This window comes from Platalea leucorodia (genome assembly GCF_965183815.1).
Source record: "Platalea leucorodia genome assembly, chromosome: 2".
Taxonomy (NCBI): Eukaryota; Metazoa; Chordata; class Aves; order Pelecaniformes; family Threskiornithidae; genus Platalea; species Platalea leucorodia.
Window position 1 is genome coordinate 100,531,981 of NC_138824.1, and position 22,669 is coordinate 100,554,649.

At 43.9% G+C, this 22,669-nt stretch overlaps 1 protein-coding gene across 3 annotated transcripts in view; it reads left to right on the top strand.

The window, feature by feature from the left end:
- Nucleotides 1–22,669, top strand: part of RUNX1 (RUNX family transcription factor 1) — a 174,923-nt gene that overhangs the window by 110,156 nt on the left and 42,098 nt on the right. For all 3 annotated transcript variants that reach the window (XM_082304092.1, XM_082304094.1, XM_082304093.1), the window contains one exon: nucleotides 10,862–10,966. In XM_082304092.1, coding sequence (XP_082160218.1) covers nucleotides 10,862–10,966 — 105 coding nt within the window. The remainder of the gene's footprint in view (nucleotides 1–10,861; nucleotides 10,967–22,669) is intronic.

Sequence of the window (22,669 nt, forward strand, 5' to 3'; positions counted from 1 at the left end):
TCTTCCTGCCCATCCCATTTGAGAGCTGCTGCCTCTCAGCACGGATCAGGATTCCTGCACGAGCCTTTATCACAGGAGCGGGTTTTGGCCTCAAGGTGTGCTGCTAGGAACTATCCTTAATTCCTTCTGCCCTTTCCTACCGTTCCCTCTGAGGATGAGCTACCTGCTGTGTGGTGTGGGGAGGTGCGTGGGGGAGAGGGAGGAGGTTCTGGAGGCCAAGGCGAGAGGCGAGGAGGAGGGAAGCAGCTGCTTTGAAGGCTTGATGCCAAAAGAGCTCTTCAGCGGGGCGGTGCTTGGAGCAGCGTGTATGCACATCAGTTCCCTGAAGTTTAGGGAGGAACTGAAGGAAACGCTTTGGCAAGGCCACAAAGTTTCCACAGGCTAGACTTTATGCACCACAACTCTAACAAAGCCGTGTCCATATCTGAGGCCACAGAGGTTGCTCTGTGTTTGAAGGTTGTCTCTGGTGGAACTTGGCAGGTTCCAAGTTCGTAATGGCAGTGTTATCTCCCCCATCACTGACTGCATGGATATTCATCGAGTGACCCCAGACCTCTTCTGAGCTCTGAAATCAATGCGCATTGCATTAGTGTAATGACGGCATGGAGGAGTCCTTCCTCTAAGGAAATAAACTCAGAGTAAACAGTCCCCGTGCACACTCCCATGCTCAGCTAGCTACTGAAGAAGTGACTTGTCAGGTTGTCTTCTGGCATTCACCTGCTTCACGCCACTGCAGGCGGAAGTCCCTCGCTTGCTAAAATGGCCCTGATCATCATAAACCCGCTCCTTGCCTTGCATATTCAGAGCAGTGCATTGCTCTTCCAGTGAACCCACACCTTCTTTGTTCCCTGTACCTGGTGCCTCTTCCTGCAGCCATGCTGAGAGGTCATCCTCTTCATCGCTCCATAGGGCAAGGAGCATATTTGTTCCCAGCTCCAGCTCTGTGATAGAGCACGAAGGTATGCCAACATCTGTCTGGACAGGTAGCCAGGCTGGGGCTGGTCCCAAATGAAAGCCAGTTCTGGAAAAAGGGAGAGGGACTGAGACAAAATCCAGGGCTCACAGGGCTTTGTCTAGGTTCACAGGACAACGCACTATGAAATGAAGATGCCTCAGAATAGGATCTGCCAAAACCCACAACACCCATTACACTGAGGTTTTCCCTGGTCTCATGATTAGGCAAAGGATGTGAACAGGGCTTCAAGGGGTGAAGAAATCATGGGTTCAAACACAAAAGCAGTCCTTGGAGACGAGACTGGAATGAGGCACTCCCCTCACCCCAAACGCTTGCAGCTACCAGCCCCGCGAGCCAGGTGTGTGCTGCCCCTCTGCCCGAAGGACCTCTCTGCCCAAAGGACCTCCAGCCAGGGAACCACCAGGGTTGAGGAATCTGTCACCCCATTGCAGCCGTCTGGCCAGGGTGCACTTCGGGGAAGTGTGAAGTGTACGTCTGAGGCACGTCCTACAGAGCAGGGAGCCTCCCTGGGGAAATGCCCTAATGCTTAAAGCAGGAGAAGGGGCCACCATGAGAAGCTGAGTCAGCAGGTGAGCCCCAAGAAGCAGCTCCTGGACCAAACCGCCCCAGGAGAGGAGCAGAGGAGGGCTCAGGCTGCGGGTCAGGGCTGGACTGACCACGACAAGCTGCTCCTTCCCAGAGGCTGAGCTTGCAGCCTCGAGGACACAGGGCTGTTCAGCAGGGGAAGCCCCCTCAGATATCCACTGCATCTGCTGCTAGGCATCACCTGGAGCGGCGAGGATGGGAGGGATGAGGGGTGTAATTTTGGACTTAAGCATTTAAATCAAACCTGAATCCCACTTCAGGCAGCTAAATCCTCTTGTGAATCTGGGCCTTAACCTTTTCATGTGTCTCTCATCGCCTATAAAGTGTGGGTGATAATTTCTACCTCAAAAAGCTTATTAATGGTTTGAAATTATAGCTGGGTTAAGGACTATTATTAGGCTTAAAGATCCCAAGGCATTTTCTGTGAGAAGGTGGTAGCTTTGCATTTAAGTAATTTCATTTTGAACTGTCCTTTCCATCTGGTGTTCCTGTTGCTGTTTTTCCCTTTCTCTGAACCATTCAGCAGTGACACAGCAGTCTGCTGAATGATCGTTTCTTCGTTCCACCCTAGAGCTGGATGTACTTCGTGGAGGCTAAGTCATTTCTGAACACTTATTCACAAACAGCCCAAGCTCTGGTATAAAGAAGCACTTCATTTAAAACTAAAATGATATTGCACTGAGGAAAAAAGAAAACAGAATTCCCTGATACGTAGTAGGTCACAGCTTGAAAGCAGAGGTTCAGGTTTTGGGGTAGCCCACTCATAGGAGCATCAGAGATTTCCATTAGAGTCATCTTTGGGGAAATAATAATTCCACCCTCTCAAAATCTGTATTCAAACATTAGCGACATGTATGTTTATATAAATTGCATATACACATTTCGAGTCTTAAAAATATTTTAACAATAAGCATTGCATTTTAAGACTCGAACTGTAATCTCCTTGTGCTGCCACTCTGCTGCAGAGGCTGGGCACCCCACAGCATCTCATTCTTCCTGTGCTGTAATTATTGTCTCCACCCAAGTTCATAAGAATTTTATAGTGGTTACTGCAGCAACTCCACTTATAGTTAGAGGCTGCTTGGCTTTTCCATTAAAAGGTCTTCCCCCCCCATCCCAGTCTTTTAATGCTTTAAACCATTTTGCAAGCTTGATCTGCAGGCTTTCAGTCTAAGAAGGCATCCCACCCCAAAAATTCAGTTAAAACAGGTCACTTGGGTTGTCTTTCAGAACAGAATGGAAAATCAAGGGTTTTCTTATATTGTCAAACATTGTTGTAACTCTGGTGCACACACTCACACACACATACCACCTCCATCACAAAGCCTAAAAGCTGGTATTTACATAGGACTTAGACCTAAGGATGCTAAAGTACAAATAATGTTCTTGCCAGCCAAATTCCTACCTCGAAATAGTCTCTCTTCTGAAATTGGACAGCATCACAATATAGGGGGATTCCTGGTGGTTTTGTGTGTTTGTGGATTGTTGATGTTGGCATACAAAAGTGACTAACGTCTATGTAAACTACTGGGTGTCACCCTAAGTTGACTATTGTAGGACATCCTTTCTTCAGAGACCTCCTTCTTGCCACCTCGGTCCCAAATCTCTTGACCCTATGCCTCTTCTCCTCAGTTAGTTCATTTATGTCCTTTCCCATAAGCTCAGAGTTATTCTCCTATCTGTCTTCTGCTGCAGCTCCCTTCCTGATAGATGGCCATGACCATTTAGTACCCACACCTGGTATCTCCTGCTACTCAACTGCCACAGGTTTTTTGGCTCTAAACAGAATAAATTGTGCTTTTGTGGCATCTCTGCTGAAGCAGATTCACAGGAAAAATAACTTGAAGGTAGCAGAAGTGGTAACCTGAGGGAAGGAACCCAAAGGAATCCAATTGAGACTGCTGCCTTGCGTCTAACATTTTAGACATGAACATTTCTAATGAATGCATTTCAAATCCAAGTTTCTTAAGCAGAGAAGGGCCATCAGGTGCCTCGCAGGCAAACAGTGGAGCGGCAGCGGCGGCTGCACTTTTACACACATTGTCAGGCTGTCAGGGAAGGGATTAGCACAGAGGCCCCTGCAAGGCTGGAGGAGGCGGTGGATGGTATCATCATGACAGCACAGGGGACTGGGAAGTGAAACCACTCATCAGCGCAGAAGTGAAACTGGCTGCACGCAAACTCTTGTCAAATTAAAATGTAAACATCTGGCCAAAAAAAGAGAGAAAAACTGTGGTTGTTTTAGTGAGCTGAGTCCCACCCTTGCAACACTTGAAAATGTGAGCGATCCCTGTTTGTGCAAGGGAGAATCACTCTTCTGAGAGCTTCAGATCAAATACTGAAGGTGTTAGTTGCTACAGTAATGGATAAAAAGCAGCATTCAAGGAAATATGTGATTTTTGAATTGACAGTGACAGGTTTGTGGGATGCTGGGTGCTGGCATTTTTTGTTTATTCCAACAGGAAGATGTTCTCCTTTATTTCTGAGGAAAGGGATTTGGATGTTGGTACCACTGTAGCACATCAAAGGGAGGGAAAAGTGGCTTTAGGACCTGCTACCTGTGTGGGCATTCTCCACTGCAAAGGGAAACGTGTAGTATAGGGGACAGGTCTTGTAGCATGCCTGGTACACCTGATGACAAAACATTGCTATGCATCACCAATATGTGTCTGCTGGAATAGCTACTGAGGGCCTGAGTCAGCTTTATTTTAACAGCTGTAAGTTATACCGAGTACAGAAGCAGCTTCTGCATCTGTTTGCTTAAATATTTCATGTCCACAGCTTGCAGACTTAGGGTTATGTTTTTGACTTATGAAATAAGAAGATTGTCAGAGACAATTTCCAGAAGAGTGTCAGGGACTATCCTTATCACCCAGATAATGGGCTTAAGGTAAAATTCAATTGAATTTAGTGCTTGCTTAGGTTGACAGCATCTCTATTAATGTTACTTGATTTCAGTTATGTAATTTCGGTTGCTTAATATAGTTCCTGTGTTGCCTTAGGTTAAATGTACATATGCTTCACCAAAATAACGCCTTGAAACGATTCCACCCCAGCCACAACCTTCTTCTAGCCTTCAGCTCTGGGAATCCCCAGAGCCGCGGCAGGGAATGCAGGCAGCTCTGCTGCTCTCCACCACAGCATTTGACTTGTTAGCTGGAAAAAAGCTTGGAGAATGGGCAGGGAGGAAAAGAGAGCGAAGTGCACGTCTTGGTTAAGCACTCAGTAGTGCTGCAGGGAGCTGGGAAGGAAAGGGAAGGGAAGAAGCCAGAACCAGCCATGCTCCCGCAGCAGCGAGTTGCTTTTCCACAACTTACTACAAAGCAAATTCAAGTTCATAGCTAGGTCCAAGTTTGCAGCCCGGCCACTTTCGGCCATTTGCATGGCAACTTGGCCCCATATAAATCCAGAACAAAACACCTATTGATCTAATGCGATGGAGATTTCATTCTGGGTAAGTAGATGCTATGTAAACACAGATATAAGAACTTCCTGGAGTGAGACACTCGACAGAAATGTTCAAAAGTATACCTTTATGCTGACCCAGGCTGGTTTGGCAGGAGGCAAGTGGGTGTATTTCCCAAGTCTCCAACTTGACACACGCTTACACCTGCAAAACATCCACATAAATACACAAACTGATCCGTTGCCCGTGCAACTATTTGCATGGGCAGTTCTTGCATTTCTTTGGGCAATCACCCTAATTTGCTGACATCTCCTCGTGTTCGTATTTATCTGTTTGGACCGTTGGTCTGTGGCAGTCAGAATTTGTAAACCATTTACAGCATGGTAGCGGATGAGGCAAATAACAGTTTTTTCTCATATTTAAATTCAGTGGTATCTGTGGTGCTGATGGTAAACAAATTATGTTATTTTTTTGATGCCGCTTACTTCAGCTGCAGCTTTTTCTGATGAAATAGCCACTGGACCAAACATAACAGGCAAAGTTATATTCTGACTGTGTGAAACTGTCACTGGGGGCAGGAGAAAAGAGTCACCATCTGAGCACAGAATTTGGACTTGGGCAGGTTTTTTGCAATTGGACATGCAACTTGAACACCTACAAAAATATTTCGCTCGTATGATGAGCAGCAGTTAACTAATGAATGGTCAAATTGTGTTGGCCCTTCTCGTCCTATTGATTACATTTGGAGTATTCAGCGGCTTAAGTGATAAGAATGGGAAAATTTGGCCCCAGTGTATAACAGTCAACATTTGAGAATGAATATGTGAGCATGTGTGTATTACATCCTGCCCAGAGATACAGTCAGATATGTTATTAAAATGCAGTAGACATCTTCACTTTGGCAGATACCAAGGAAGATGTTGTGAGAAATTGTAAAGATGTATAAAATTGATCATTTAGCATGGTTTAATAAAAGTAAGTACATAAACACTAAAAAGCAGAAGCTGGATAAAAAACAAAACAAAACAAAACAGAAACAACCTATCATAATCTTTCTTACTAGAACCTGGAAGTCTCTCACTAATATAATAGAAATGTCTGTAATATAATTTGTATTGCATTTGTGTATTACATTTCATATTTTTCCATCTATACCTCTTGTCCTTGTCAGCACAAGCGTTCTTGGCTCCTTTCCCTGTTTTCTTCTTCTTTTTATCTAATAATTTACTGTAACAATTAAAAAAAAAAAAAACACACAACTCTAATGACACATCTGTGATTGTCAGAATAAATCCCAAAAGCAAAAGATAGTAATTGTAACCACATCATCTGTTGGCCTCCCTTTCCTCCCCACCCCTCCACGGGCCAACTTCTGAAGCTTTAACTCCATTTTTTTTCTGTCCTCATTTGGATGAACCTTCATCAATTGAATCAACGGCTCTTTTTGCCTGAGGAAGAGGTGGATTAATATGAATTGATAGGTTCAAGATGTGGCCACTCTTCCCAAAAGCGTGTCTGTTCTCATTCCCCTTTGCACCTGGCCATGCAGCCACTTATATATGCCTTCCCACCCCCAAACCCATCTGGTCATGACACTGCTCGGGGATGACTAAAGCAGCACGCAGGAGTTTCATGTGACCATGTTGTCACTTGGGATTCTTTTTTTCCCCCTTGGTTCCTCTCAAACATTCCCAGGGGCCATAGCTTACAAGCCTATTGCTCCCTCTAGAGCTGTTCTGGGGGACCACTCAATGTCTCATCATGCTAGTTGTGAGTTCACTGCTCGTTTTGCTTCCAACCTCTGTCAGATGGGAGGCAGAATGAATGCAGACTTCAAGTTCCTGTATTGCAGTGTAGAGCACGGGCACAACGCCTTCAGATGTTTGGGTCTTGGAGGCTGATCTTCACCTTTTGCTGGTCCAGGAGCAGTATTGCTGAGCAGGCACCGGCGGGCAATATTATGCTTTGTGCTTCCTCTTAAGTTCTTGCAGCTTTGCACAACATCAGGGGGTCTCATGGGCAATCCTGTAAAGTCATGAGCTGGGGACAACTGGTTTAATCCATCTGACTTCGGCTGTCAAATCAGCAGTGACTCTTGAGGGCACTTTTGACAGTATGGTCTCTAGCAAATCCATCAACAGAGTCTATAGGTATCATTTCAAAAGTCAGTATTGTATTTTGGCTGGAAATGCTACCGTTTCCATTATTTTTTCTAGAAGGGTTCTTACCTTAATCCTCTTGCAAAAATAAACATTACCTAGGAATTTTTCCTACCCTAGTTGTGAGGGAAGACTTGATGGAAGCAGTGAGTCTTGTGCTCTGCCCTTATGCATATGAGGGTATGCTTGACGTCTGTGGGAAGGGTTTCCAAAGGCAGAACCCTGTCCCACATCTGGAGAATTTAATCCTTGTGCTCATGAGGTGCTATGTGCCTAATATTCGGAACTGTCAGGGATAGTTACAGAGAGAGCAACAGTCTCTGAAGTGACTCTTGCACCCCAGCGAGGCACAGCTTGACATTGACAACACCCATCAGCCGTTCCACCATCGGCAAAGACTCCCATGATGATGCAATAGCAATTGGCTTCAGTATACTGAGGCATGCACCATAGACCCGAGCTAATTTGTGTATGGTTTTCTGTAGATTTATGGAACTACTTAATCCAGAGGGTTTCAGATTTTGATGTTAGCTAATGGAGGGCTATGTGCTGGCTTGCTGTCATTGCTAGGACGTCATCAAATTGTCATCATGACTATTGGAGGCATCCAAACCAGGTCAGTGTTTCAGAATGCCTTCTTCAGGTGTTTGGTCCCTCTTTACAGTCACTAGAGAAGTCAGTCCATCACTTAGGCTGTCTGACTCAGTCTGGGTGGCACCCACCCCTTTCTGAGTTGAGCAGAGACACTAAGTGCTCAGTGTAGGTCTTCTACCAATAGTTAGGAGGTCCAGCTATGCCTATTACTTAGGCATCAGAAATTATGGCATCTAATATAGGCTCCAGTGCTAAGGAGTCTGAATACAGCCTCCACTGACTAATTTGGTATTATTTTCACCAGTCTGCTGCATGTCGCATATGTATGTGTGTGTGTATGTGCACACGCTTGTGTGTAAGTGTATTGTGTAAGTGTATTATGCAAGTGTATGTTGAAAATAAAAATCTCTATCATGGCTGTATCATAATACATAAAAGCAAGGAGGAGACGTTTATACTCCTGCTGTCATCCCAAAGCATATATATCCATAAAACGCAGATTTCACTAACAATACCTTTAATCTAAATCTGCCTTTGTCAACCAGACACATAAATGATGAATAATGTAGAAGCTATGAATAAAAGTGATAAAACCACTTAATAAATCTAAATGTAAATGAAACAGAATAGCCAGAGAAAAAACACAGCCAGAATTATTGGTAAGCAGCAATGAGTGACACATAGGCTTATGGTTATATAGTCCTGTGGTTAACCAGTATGTGGTTAATGAATAGTCTTCTGTCAACAAGAAGTAAGCTAAGTATCTTCCTGCTTTTGACAACTTGTGTCACAACCTTATACAGGCTCTGAGGTCTAGTCTGTTCTGTAGGAAATCTTGAAAGTAACTTCACCTCCCTCTTCTTCTTTGTTCTGGTCTTGTAGACTGCTAATGTGGCCACATCTTACTACATTTTACTATTGTTATAATTTTTTTTCTGCATTTCTTTTCTATCCGGAAAATCCACAAGAGCCTTCTAAAGAAATAAATTGACTACGTATTCTAGCAGAACAGCAGGAGCACCTTATCTAATGCATCAGCAGCAGGAAAAAAAAAATGCAGGAATCAAGATGGAAATACTACAGATTAGTAAAGAGAATAAAGTATATTTTCAAAGTCTCTTTCAGTCTTAGTGATCTAGGTGTTGCATATAATGATACAGGGAAACGATTTTTGGAAGGAAGGAATATCTACAGGTGCCTCTCTGATATTTGTTAAGTCTAATGCTACGGGTGATAAAGTTTTTTGGAAGGAAGTTTATTGAACTTTATTACTGATGCCTCATAGAAAGATTTGTTGCGCTGGTGGAGAAAGAGTAACAAAGCTGTAAAGCTTTATCATGTAATTTGGTATTTAAAGAATGTCAAGAACACAGCCATCCTTGGCCTGGGTAGATGCAGGACCCAAGAGTTGAGGGCCAAAGGCCCCGAGACAGGGATCTGAAATGACTTTTACTTCTGTTGCCATTCTTTCGATCTCAGGGACTGCTTTCTAGCAAGGTTGTGGAGGTGGGAAGATGCTGGCCTGGGATTTGTAAGGCTTGTGTTTCAGCTTCTGTTTTGTCAGGGCTGTGATTCAGGATTATAGTCGGATTTAGTTGCAGCAGCCAAAGTGGTTAGCATCGCTGGCCACAGGCTTCCTGTGAGATCGTGGCCAAGACACTTTATCTCCCCACAGTTCCTCATCCGTAGAGTGGGGAGAATACCTCCCTAATTCACAGGGATGTGATGAGGACAGTTTCCAGTAACAGCTATGTGTGTGTGCTCGCTGTGATGTTGATGCAGACCATTAGCACCAAAGTAGGAACTGCATTAAGAGAAGTATTGAATTGCAAGCGAATGTGCATAGGGAGGGGGGAATATTGCTGCTAGAGGCAGGCATAGGCAGGCATTTATATTTACATTTATATTTAAATTTATATTTACTTATATAGACAGATGAAGCAAATAAGAAAAATGGGAAGTCTTAGAAGGGAAGAAACTCAGCACTTGGGAGGGCTGGAGCCAAGTGGTAAAATGAAACAGGCAGATCTGTATGGGAAAGCTCGCACAGCATGTGCCCAAAGAACGCAAACCTCAATTTTCTTACAACAGTTCCTGGTTATCTAACTTGGGGTGATGTCCCTTGATGTCTCTTACTGATAACAAAGATTCCTGTCAGTATCTGAGTCCTCTGTGATGCTGAGATAACTATGCTAAACCTGCTGACAGGCAATGTTTTTATTGTTGTCCAGGCCAAAGCCATAATGAATGCATATATGAGGTCTTATCAAAGATGCAGAATGTTACTTTTGTCATTTAAAAAATGCCTGAAGTAAATGTTGGTATTGGCCAAAAGCAAATCCAGGGGCAGCACGATCTGAAGGCATTGCAGTTACAAGGGCATACGAAACCCTCCCCAACAGCCATCGAAACGAGTACTTTTCCCAACTTAGAGCGGTGGCATGCACATAACGATTTTGAAAAGGCCTTCACAGTTTTCTTATTGAATAATACAGAAACTAAGGATAATGGTCTGCTGTGTCTTCATAAAATGTTTTAATTCTCTGTGGACAAGCTGTAGGGATTTTTTTATTTTTTCCATTCCCTTGTTTCTTGGCATTGCAGTAGCAGATTATTTTTAAAGGGTTCTGGTTCGCAATATGGAATTGATCTAATGCTAGCTTCAACCACAAAGCGTGGGATTTTACGATCTGCCTAAGGGATCTGAGCACCCAGTTCTCTTTAATTTTAACAAGCACTGTTGATCAGATTCCCATGGCAGTTTTGGAAGAGTCAGCCACAATTTCTAAGCCTCTCTGAACTAACACCCTTTAGAAAGTACAGATAACGTACCAGCAGTCATGTAGATCAGATAAACTCTAACTGTTAGGGGTAACCTCCTTTTCTTACAAACACAGTGTAGATCATTTAAATATAAATTAATTTTTTTTTCCAAAAGCTTTGAGCAGTTGCCACAGAGGGAACGCATCCAGCACCAGGCAGTTGTGGGGTTATACACCCTGCTCTCTGGCCACATATCGATCTTCAGATACGGACAGCTAAAGTGTTTTAGTGCCATTTGGTGTGTTCAAGTGCTATCTGAAATGAGGAGTACACCCTTTCTCAACACATATGCTCAGTAACATTTTTTTCCTGTTGCAGGGAAAAGCTTCACACTGACTATCACGGTCTTCACAAATCCGCCACAAGTAGCCACATACCATAGAGCCATCAAGATAACAGTGGACGGACCTCGCGAACCCAGAAGTAAGTGAGCTAACAACAGCATTTGCAGAAGGCCAAGCTGATGGTTTAGTATAGGGGTTCACCACCAGCCTCATGAAACAAAGCAATATCCAATGCATGTGGAGCAGTGGATATGTTTTAAGCCCAGGCTGTCCTACGAATGGTTTTAATTATGCCTTCCCAAAGCCTTATTTTTCATGGGTGTCCAGTTGATCTAGAATATGACTTGCATTGCATTACTAAAGGATCTACCCAGGGATGACTTGGATCATACCCAAAAGCTGACAGAAGGGATGCTGGTAAAAGGTGGGCAGCGTATACCTTATGCATCATTTCTTGCTAGTCTTGCCTTTCAGATGTTAAGAGGATTTTAAAGCATTGGAAACCAATATGTCATTGATCTAACTTTTCAAGCTCAGTCACCCTGCAAAAATAAATAAATGCCTGAGAGAGGACACCTGGTTGTTGTCTTGTGGAGTTCACTGTACCTCAGGCTGTCATATAGCTTAGGAGCACCCATTTTCAGACAGCCAATCTTTCCTCCTTTTTTTTTTCCTTTTCTTTTTTAAGAATTAAGTACAAGGAGGAGATGAATGGTTTGATATCTCCAGGGGAATACCCGCACCTTTCACACAGGCAGTTGTTTTGTTCGGGTGGCAAGGGCAGGCTGTTTTGTCTGCAGGGTGAAGTGGAGGGTGGAGCAGATCTGCAGGTATAGATGCTTCTGCAGCACATGTTCTGCCTGTTACCAGAGGCAATCGTTAACCTCAGTCACTAGCCCAAATGGGGCATTTTCATATTTTTATCGAAATGCCTTGATGTAAATTGAGGTTTGTGGTTAGTTTCTTGTACTCTTCCCGCACGCTTGGCAGAAGTTCTGGCTGTTGCTTAAGTGGAATCGTCCTGGGAGAAGAGAGCAGCAGGATTCAAATACCCACTAGAGAATGAGACTCGCGGCTTAGGATTGCTTAACTGAGGGGGGTGGGAAGAAAAGAAAGGTTTGAAACTTCAACTAAAATAGCTTAGAAAACTCATGTCTTGCCTGTGCATTTTCTTCTTGAACTTCCGTTTGTCTGAGTTGCATCATGATGCTGCATGCATTTAGTGGAAAAATCTGACCTATATTTTTTTGATTTGAGGCCAGACTTTAAAACAAATGCTGTTGTTGGGGTAAGGCTTCTTATTTAGTTTGTAATTTTTTTTTTTTTTAAATTGTGGTTGAATTGTCCCTGAAAAATATCCCCAGTGAACCAGGCAGCTGTGCACATAAAAAAGATATTTGTATATGCAAGTTCCAGATTTGCATATGCAATTACCTGGGCATGTTCCTGGTTTGCAGACAACAAATAAGCTTTCGTTTTTTGAATATGAGTCTGCTAGAACGGTAAGAAACAAAATCATCCTGCAGGCATACCTACTGTTTTAAATCAATTCTTCAGTTGGTATAATAGTTAATATTTAATAAGATTCTACATTTTAAAAAGGAAGTAAAGATATAATACATACTGAAGCAACATATGTATCTTCCCAACTCAAATGTATGTAAAAGCTTCCTTGTAAATAATTTCACTTTGTCGTAGGCAAATCAGCTGCATAGTGGAGGAGGCTTTATGCGTGTCAGGAGAAGAGGTCAGACTCCCCCCTCAGTAGGAATGCACAGCTCCTTTTATCACTAAGTCACTCGTGACGCAGCACAGAAGGGATTATGCTCCTTTCATTTGTAAGTGGGCTGCAAAGTCCTTCGGTTTGACTTCTCACCAAGGGTTTCTGAATCGCAGCGGCTGTTGCGATCAGTCCCGTATCTCCTCTCCTCTTTATACGTTTGACTGAGATACGGATTGGCCTGAAGAGATACACCATGGGCTGTGAAGGAGAAAAGAAGCGGTACCCAGTGCATTCTCCATTCTGAGACAGTTCTGGTGGGTTTGGGCTATACATTTATTTTTCTATACTCTCACTCAGTGGGTGTATCCTATTTTGCATTGGTTCAATTAGATCAGTTACATGTGTAGCCTGTACAAAAATAGATTGCTGGCCTCTTACCTGTGCAAACTCACATACCAGATTTGTGGTTAGACCTATGAAAACATGCATGCTGTGTACTGAAGGGATTTAAAATTATATAGGCCTTCTTGTATTGAGACTAGAATCAAAATAAATACTGCTAGATTAGAGTGTTTCTAGTTTCAGTAACCGATATTTGGGAACATTCATGCTTACAGATCCATGACTCACTCACTCGCTTGAGCTAAAGGAATTACAGAAATACTGAAATGTATTTTCTAAGACATCTCAATTCAAAAGAAATCCATGGAAGACAGTAATGGGAACAAAATTAGATGCTACTGTCTTACAGATATCTAGAAAAAACATTCTGAAGTCCAAAACCAACTCCAGCAACAGTTTTTGATTCATTTACTTTATATTTATAACGGTTCTCAGACAGTCTGAATTCTAGTGACTGCCTGCATTCTCTGTGAAAAATGCTGGAAGGTAAGGGGCCGTTTCTGAGGACAGAGGCCATCCGAGACAAAAATCTGACCTTCACACCAGGACGATTTTTAGTGAACTTTACGGGACATAGAAATACCTTTTTTAAAAAACCTTTAAGATTGATTAACTTAAGAAATAACAGAAACATTTTCTTTTGTCTTCAGAGAATATCGGATCAAGAGCAGTTTCTGAGCCAGAATTAGATGGGTTCTCAAAGTGGGTGTTTTTAATGCAAAAGGACAGCCTCTTCAACTAGACATGCTTGGGGAAAAACCTTCCAAAACTAATACAAAGCAGGATTTGAAGCCGCTTTTGGAAAACAGAAAAATACTCAAACCAAAGGCTCCAAAAGCGCATATGCAAAGCACGGACTTTTTGGCTCACTGGGATGTGTGGTGATGTCACGATAGGTGACAATAACATGGTGTGTATTATCACATGTGCGCACCTTCACTCTCTGCACAAAGGCCTGCAGATTTTGGGTTCTTGCACGTCACATTGTACATTTGGTCACGGTTATCGTGATAGCCAGGTCTTTGCTTAGCAGCATATTTGCCTATGTAACTACCAGATTTGCATTTACAACTATGATAATTACTCGTGTGCAGGACTTACACCGTTGTCCTTTTTTTGTTGTTGAATTTCTGGCAGTGCCTATCCAGACGATGCTTCTCATCACATTGTCATGGTTTGTGTAGAGAGCCAAGGTACTTAAGAATCTGGCTCTTCCTCCACTGCTTTCATTATGTATTTTTAAAATCTCTTTTGAACTTAGCATTTGCATCTCCAGCTTTAAATAAATGCTTATTTTCAAAATTTTTTATAAAAAGAAATAATACTGCACTGTCAGGGAGAAGGGCAAGATGACCTAACCCATCATTTTCTTCTCCAACTTCTATGATTCTATGATTCATAAAGCAATTTATGTTTTTATGAGCTAAGTCCATGGGGAAAATCATTAGCAGTAACCAGATCAAGAGTAGTGCTCCTGATGAAAATACTTTTGGTTAGGAAACTTGGTAGAAATAGTATGACTCTTAAATTAAATATTTCCCTTAGGCCATTTGACCTACTGTGTATGTCTGCTGAAAAATTAGGTTTTTCTTCTTTTGACTGCTTCTTTCTGTTTTTCTCATTGAATTGTTTTAACCTACATAGCTCTGAAAAATTCACTAATGGACTAGGTGCCTGAAAATGGCGCAAAAGGAAAAGGCTACGTGGGTTTAGCCCCAGTGGGCCTGAGACATCCAAGGTTAAGCTGGGCATTAAATGTGATTATCCCATATTGGATATGTGGTTTTCCCAAATACTTTTTTGGCACCCTTGTATCAAAGAGCAGGATGTTAAGGAGCGGAGAGAGAGAGAATAATATTGCTGAGCAGGATTTGAGAAGGAGCTTAAAAAGCTGCTGGCCCAAGAAGTGCCTTTTTAGGGACAGAAATTTCCTTTTGCCTCCTGGCAAAGCCAGCTGTGGCGGGGGGTACCTCTTTGATCAACCGCAGTTAAGGGCACTCTCAGACCCTGATCTGAAGTGATCCCGTCTCATTTGTAAGGTTCAAGGAAAGCCCATGGTCTGTATCTATTCTGAAGGAGATCTTCAAACACCCCCTTGCCCAGCCTGAGGTCTTTTTTAGGGAATCCCAAAGGGCTGGTGGTGTTAAGTGCACCTGATCTGCTTATCCTTTCCCCTGCTCCATCCAACCTTTGCCCACAGACCTTAGACTCCCAGAGCGGCTTCTGGGAGGAGAGTCGGCAGAGCCCACAGGGGCTGGCATCCCCCGTCCCCTGGCAGAAGTGAGGAAGACTCTGAACGTGTCAGGCTGGGGAGGGATGATTCCTCTGAGGGTTTCACATCACTTCCACCTTCAGCTTTTCATGCAAGGAAAAGCTGAATTGTTCTCCAAAAAACCTTTTCATCTCAGTGAGCTGTAATAATACTAAATGTCTTCATTTCTTGCTTGCTTTCTGCTGCAAGTGCCTCCATCTGTGGGAAACTGAGACTAACATGTACCAACGAACAGCTTAGAAACCATGAAAAAATGAATCATCGTGTCATTGGAATAAGCCCACCATATAAATTACAGTGATGGCTTTTCAGATACTTCCATTCACCTGGCAACTTACAGTGCCTGAAAATTACTTAGCAGAAAATGGGTAGAGGAAAAGGCGGTGTTTACATGTTGATTGTCTGTATAACAGAAATGAAACGGGGACTCTTTCTTCCTTTGCTAGCGCTAGCTGCGTGCTCCAAAGCACATCACCCACCCAGCTTTGCTAATCGCTTTTTAAAAAATCTTGGCTAAGGGACTTGGCCCTGAGAGCTTCCAATCTAAATAGACCGTGTACAGACAAAAGAAAGGGATGGGCTGCAAGAAAAGCCGACGGTTGTACACTGCTGGGTCTGTGCCTGTATGTTTGTGTCCCCACGTCCTATTGTCTGGGTGACACTGATGTGGGCGGACTAGTGCTTAAATGATGGGTGCACTCTGGGGACATTTGTAGTTGGCTTGTGCAATGGTTATATGCAAGCGTGTGGTGGCTGGGGGAAGTTACAAAACATCGCTAGCTCAAATTCACACAATGTGACTTGATGTGTTGCTGTCTCTAAATGGTTAGGTAGGGGATCACTGTTGGTTGCCTTTCTGTGTTTGTGTGTGTGTCTCATCGAAGGACGGACAAAGAGCAACTGAATCCATTTAAATAAAACAAAGCAGTATATTATTACAAGGGCATGCTTGCAGACCGAAGGAGCTGTTTCTGAACAGGCAGGACAGTCCTAGCAGCCGCCCCGGCAGCCAGGCCAGCTCCGCGGTCCCCCAGAGCAACAAGGCAACAGCCTAAAACGTACATCCTGCGGTTGGGCACGACTCCCCCCGCTGTGAAAGCTGTGCGTGCCACCAGCCCATTTTTCATAATGAAAGTACACAAAGAGCGAAAGAGCAGAGAGCAGTTTGTCGCTTTGTGACTTGTGTTTTCTGAAGAAAAGTGAAGAGTGAGGGGGAAATCAGCCTCTTTCCATTATGCACGCACTTTCACACAACCACTCTGAATTACTCCAATGATATAGCACTGGGGCTTCTGGCTTAGCACCGTATAGCACAGGAGCATCACATAGCACAGTACCACCTGACACTGGATGTTAAAAGTTTGGCTGCAGAAAAGGACCACAGGTCGTGTGTCTGGATGCAGTCAGCCCTGCAGAGCATCCATGGGCACCTCTGCAGCTCTCGGGTCTCCCGTGTTCCAGAAAGACATCTCTGTGTCCCTCATCCCAGCCGCTCGGCAAGACCTTTCTCCTCTGCAAGGGGATGGTGGAGCAGCCCCCTTGGGGCAGGGGCAGCTCCGTGCTGGGGTTGGCCCCCTCGCAGCGGCTGGCGGGGCTGGCACAGCACCAGCCTGTTGTCTGAGGTCTCAGAGTCCCCTCACCTGGCCACCCCAGGGCGGGGAGGTTCACTGGAAGCAGGAACCTGAAGCAAAACCTATATACATGAGTGAAGATGGAGAGACCATGCTCTCAAGCAGTGGGTTTCAGACTGGAAATCATACGGACATACCAGCAGGCATGCTGCCCGCAAGCTGAAAAGACCGGTAAAAGCAAAGACCAGTAGCTGCTGTAACTACCTCAGTGCAAAGATCCCTCAGTACAGGCAAGGTGCAGGCAAGGCCTGCCTCATATGGACTTTAACTGGCTAGCGGCTACCCGCAGCTCCTAAAAACAGTGCTGGTTGTTCTCCATCAGATGTACAAAGCATTAGGAAATTTATATGAATGCTTGGCACTCCCTGGTGTAACAGTGATAGGGGGGATCCTTTTTGTCCTACTCAATAGGTAGGACCTCAATAGGTTTTTAATACCAGCATCCTTGAGGTGTCATGGTGCAGATGTTTCTTTTCCATCTGGAAAAGGAGGTTTATTTTATTTATAAAGAAGGCTTATTTTTCCTGGCATTTATCAGTCCCACTGCTGAGGCGGTTAGGTAGGTGTGTGGGCAGTTAGTTAGGTTGATGTTGGGTGATGTGAGGCAGGGAATTCATCATCTTAGTTCAATAAAATTGCCAAATATGTGCAATACAAAATCTTGTGTCAAGATTGCTTTTCTGGGAATGCGGCAGCTCATATATATTTGCTTGCCTAGTTATTCAGCTGTTTGTTTAAAGATACACAGAAGTGTTGACAAGACAAGCTCCTTCCTCACATAAAGCAGGTAAACAGGAAACCAGAGTTGCTGTGGTGCGGGCTAGGAATGGCCCAGTCCTACAGAAATTATTTCAGCTCCTTTTTCAACTCCTATTTCAACTCTTTCCCCTGCCCTTGAATTAGTGTGATTTTAATTTGAGAACAGGTAGGTAGTTATTTTTCATTTCTTTCACTTTTTTCATCTTTGTCAGCCTTTTGTTTTTTTGCACTTTATTATATCACCTAGTGGTTGAATGGCTACAAAGACTGTGGTGAATATTTTTAAGTGTTTACCTATATTTGCATCATGGGATTTTCAAGGGCTATACAGCCTCAGTCTAGCTCTGCTGAAATCAGTGGGCAAGTAATCTGTAACAGTGACAAAAGCAGAATTAGGTGAATGTATATTACTTCTGAAAATTCTTCCTAAGCAGTCAGTAGGTCTGACTTTCTCACGTCAACTGCATTTACCTACAAAGGATTTGTAGCTGTTAAGATCGGTGAACAAGTCTTTTTGGGGGGGGGGAGCATTTTCCATAGAAATATGAAAAAAGACTGCATAGATGCCACTTGTATTTTGTGTGTGTGTATGTAAAGAAAAGCATTAATATGCAGCACCCTGGCAGGTAGGTTGGCCGTAGGGGATAGGACTATACAGCAGTCCCCACTGAAGACCCTAGTTCACTGACGTGCCAAATCTTTTTCCAGTGAAGTTAGCTGGTGGTGCTCTGAATCAAAGATTTCTGAGTCTGGTCCTTCATCCATCATGTTTCTTCAGCAAGGATGGACTTTTGAATGGCAGTCATTAAACATGAGTGAATGAAAGGTTTGTAGCAGCTGCTGGGGCTTTCCATGAGATGGGGATGGACGGACTTGTAGCTCAAACCCCACGTTGCACCTGCTTACTGTGGTTTTAAGGGTGCCATATAGCCCCTACCCTTCCTAGAAGGAGGTTAGCTAGCAAAGCTGGGCTGTTGGAGCATCGGTCAGCAATCCTGCTGTAGGTATTTGTTCACCACCAAATACCTACCGCACTGCTGGCAGACGAGAAAGTTTCCCGCAGGGATGGGCTGGAGGGCAGCAGGACCCGATTGCACACAACCTCTACCACCTGCTTCCTTCATCCTGCTCTCCACAGGAGGTGGGAGACAGGGGGCCTTCTCTTCCTCAGGCTCCTAAGGGAGCTGGCAGAAGGGGGAGGGAAACTTTCACCCTGTCTGGAGTGGTCAGACACTCCCGTTCACCAAACGAGCTTTTGGCAGTGCAGGACCTTTTCTGAAGCCTCTGTTTTTTAGGAATTGCCTTACTTATGGGTTTACCAAAACAACACACGTCTAAGAGAAAGGCTGGATGAAGCTGTGCGGCACTTTCAGTGAACAGCCCTATTTTCTTTGTGGAATATAACTGGAAGGGGTGAAAATCCATCTGAGCTGCAGTCCCTCCCAGCTTCGCCAGCCCTGGATTATCAGAAGGTGCAGCAGTTTCCTCCTTGCAGGCCCATATGAAAACACTGCAGGCTTTTGCGTCATCCTCTGTCAGCCATTGTGAAGAATGTAGAAAGGACTTCTGCTCTGCATCTCCATTTGTGCCCTTGCTCTTTGCTTGTCCGCTGCAATTGGGAATTGTAATGAGTAAATGCATTTTCTATTAGTGTTAATGATAAATCTTGGTCAGACTGTTCCTGTGTCAGTGCTGCTCCTACATCAGTGCTTCATGGGTCTACGCAAAGCATGAGGGAGAGCAATGCTTGGGAGAGGCCATCTCGATGCTTCTTCTGAATTGTAAGAGAAAGAGTTGTCTGTGATATGAGAGCACAATGTGCTTGTTAATACCTGAAACACATCCTAAAGAGAGGGAAGGATGGAAACAACTTCCCTGCCTTCTTTAATCATGGAACAGATAAGGAACAGCCTGTAAAAAAGGGAGGAGACACAAGAAAGAATGAATGCCAGCCACAAATGAAAAGTTGATATATTTCTTTTTTTTTCTTCGTAGCACCCAACCTTTATTCTTCCCTTGCAGAGTGTTGTAGTTTGAGTCCATTAAGCACGACATGCATCAGGCCATCTTCTCAAGGCTGACCAGTCCAGAAAAGCCAGGCTGTGTCATAACCTTAGCACATAAAGCTGCAGAAAAATTCAGGCGACAGTGTTGATTTAATTATTAAGAATTCTGTTTGTCTGAGTCTGTCTGCCTCTCCTACCTACACCCTGCATTATGGGCTGTTCTTCATTACCTGCTCTACCTATCTTCGCAATCTAGCCGCAAACAGTTTTGGTTGACCACACCACTTCCCTCTTGAAAGTTAATACTGTTTGACTCATTCTGTACTGCTAACACCAAGCCAAAGAAAACAAGCCAAAGAATAACCTGCTTGTATGCAGTTTGGAAACTTCTCAGAGGCCCTGCTTTCAAAATGCTATACAGTAGCTTACTATATCTCTCTGCAGCTGCAAAGAAAATGAGGAAGGCAAAAAATGGTTCAAGAACCTAAAATAAAGACTAGGCAGAACCACATGAAATTTATGAGCTTTCAGTGAACTGCAGTCCTGTGTAGGCACAATGGAGCATTAGTACAGAAGAGGGACTGCTTAGTAACCTACAGATCAAAATATCCAAACTCATTTCTTTGGAAAAACAGGTATTTTCAACTATTGTGCAGAAGCACCAGTCAGCGGACTTGGTAAAAGCAAAGGTCTTTACTTCAAGGGAAGCACGTGGCTGGCTAGATAGATACTTTTTTTTGGACAGGAGCAAAGTTTTTTACAAGTTGCCAGAGTCTAAATGGTCAGTATGAATGGGGGGTAAATTTACTTCTGTGTTGCCACATTCCCCTGGTTTACATAAACAGTGAGCCATAGGACTTGACCTTTAAGTTGCAGGTCCCTTGTTCAACTCTGAGGCTGAATGATGAAGACCTTTCACTGTCTAGAGATATTTTGGTGGGCTGATGAAATGGGTTTCTGTCTAAGCTATTTCTCTGACCTCCAATACCATGATGTTTCTGCAACCCACTTTCCCATTCCTTTGTCCTCTCGGAGGCACTGTAAAGGTGGCAAATGCTATCATCCCTTGCTTTTCCCACTCAGGCTGAGGGAGGGGGTCCAGATGCATGCCACCTAAGCTTACACATTTGATTAAGGTGTCTGAATTGGGAGCCTGGTCCCTCGTATGCAGCAGACAGACAACATTCTCCCAAGGGCTGCTCAAATGGTGGCTCAGTCCTTGCTGCCTCAGCCTTGTGTTTCTGCAGCTTTTCTTTGGACAGAGGTGTCTTTTTGTGCCTGTATTTTTCTTGGTTGCTTCGTGAGCTGTTGGTTGGCTGGTTGTGCCTCATTCTGCACCTACTCTCTCATACATATCTTCAACTATGATGTTTCAGCCCATGGCTGGAGGGTATTCTTATGGCGGTTTGTACGTGTGGGAAGATGCAAACTATAAAGAAACAAAAGAGGCTTTTTGGCAATGCGATGCTTAAGTTGGGAGTCATTCAAACTTTGTCAAGGAGTCGGGATTTTTAAAGTATATAGATTGACATGGGGGAAAGGGAAAAGAAAGCAAAGGGTATAATTTTGCAGACTAATTTAACTTCCATGAACAGCTTCTTCCTTCCAAACTCCTAACGCTCAGTTCCCTTACTTTTACTTCGCTGCGATGACCTAATTCCTGGGGTGAACCCACAGAATAATTGCACTTCCATGACAGAAGTAGAAGACGTGTATATGTCAGATTCATCAGAAGTTTTGGTGGATCCATGCCAAGCAATATAATTGTGTTTTAAGTGGAAATACGTTTGTGCGTTGCTATTTGTTAGTACACCACAGGCCTCACCAGCAGAGCTGGGGGGAGAGGAAGCATATTTCTTGCCTTGCAAAAATTGTCAAGATTGCTTTTTCTAGCTTTGGTACCTCAGGGTAGGCATGAGGCTTTTCATATGTTCATCAGAAAGCAGGGAGAGAGCTGGAGGGACCCAGCCTGGATGAGCCTGTGGTCTTGCAGTCAGCATGCTGGCTGGAGTGAGGGAGACTGGCAGCCTATGCTTGTCCCTTTTCCTGGGGACATTCCCCACTGGAGATCTCCTGATACAGCTGGATAGTGAATCAGTGACGAAAAGGGCTCTCAGCCTGCAATTAGGACAGTCACCTGGAAAACAGGAAACCAAAGTTTGTTTTCTAGTATAGACCATGCAAGAGGGGCTTGATCTGCACTCTGCCGCCTGCTCTTGTTTGTTCCAGGGCAGGACTCCCTCTCATCACAAATTTTGTTCTACCTATAGTGTCTGTTTGTGTGTTTGTTTTTTTTTTTTTTAAATCACTGATTTAAAAAAGAAGAGGTAAGAAAAAAAATATTGCCCAAATATTGTTTAACTACTGTTTAAAACACATAGGAAAAAAATGCACCAGCTGCTCAGGGTGCATGTCATTACAGTAGGGCAACTAAGCCCCCAACAGAGGTGCAAGAAGCTACCTGGGGTTTCCCCCAGGCAAAGCGGGGAGGTAGCAGAGAACAGGGAACCTGCTGTGTAAATCTTTGTTCACCTTGTTGGTATCACTGGTCACTTGTTCAACACACAGCCAGACTGGATCACCTGGTGGAAAAATTTAATGCTTAGCAAAGGATTGCACCTGAAATGTCTCGTATGTCTGCAGTTACTCAGAGTAACAAGCAGATTTTTCCATAGAGACACAGAAAGGGTGAGGTTTGCCAGGGAGCTGATAGGAGAAGCGCATCTGGAAGGGCTTCCCGGTGTCAGTCTGTCCGTGCTCAGTGTTGCTCAGCATTCTGCTTCTGAAGGGCAGCTGGATGTCAGCCTGGTCACTGAGTCGCACAATATCCAGCCTCATTCACACGTTTCCCAGCACCTCGTGCCTACGGTCAGGTCGGGTCTGATGACCAACACTGATTCTGCTGGTAATTACAGACACAGCACAAAAACTTTTAGCATAATATCCTGTCTACCATGATGTTCCTTCTGCCTGGAAAGAAGGTTTGCGTTGTACAGTGTTTAAGAAAAACAGCAAAAAAATATAATTGCTGATGAGTCTACTCGAAGCT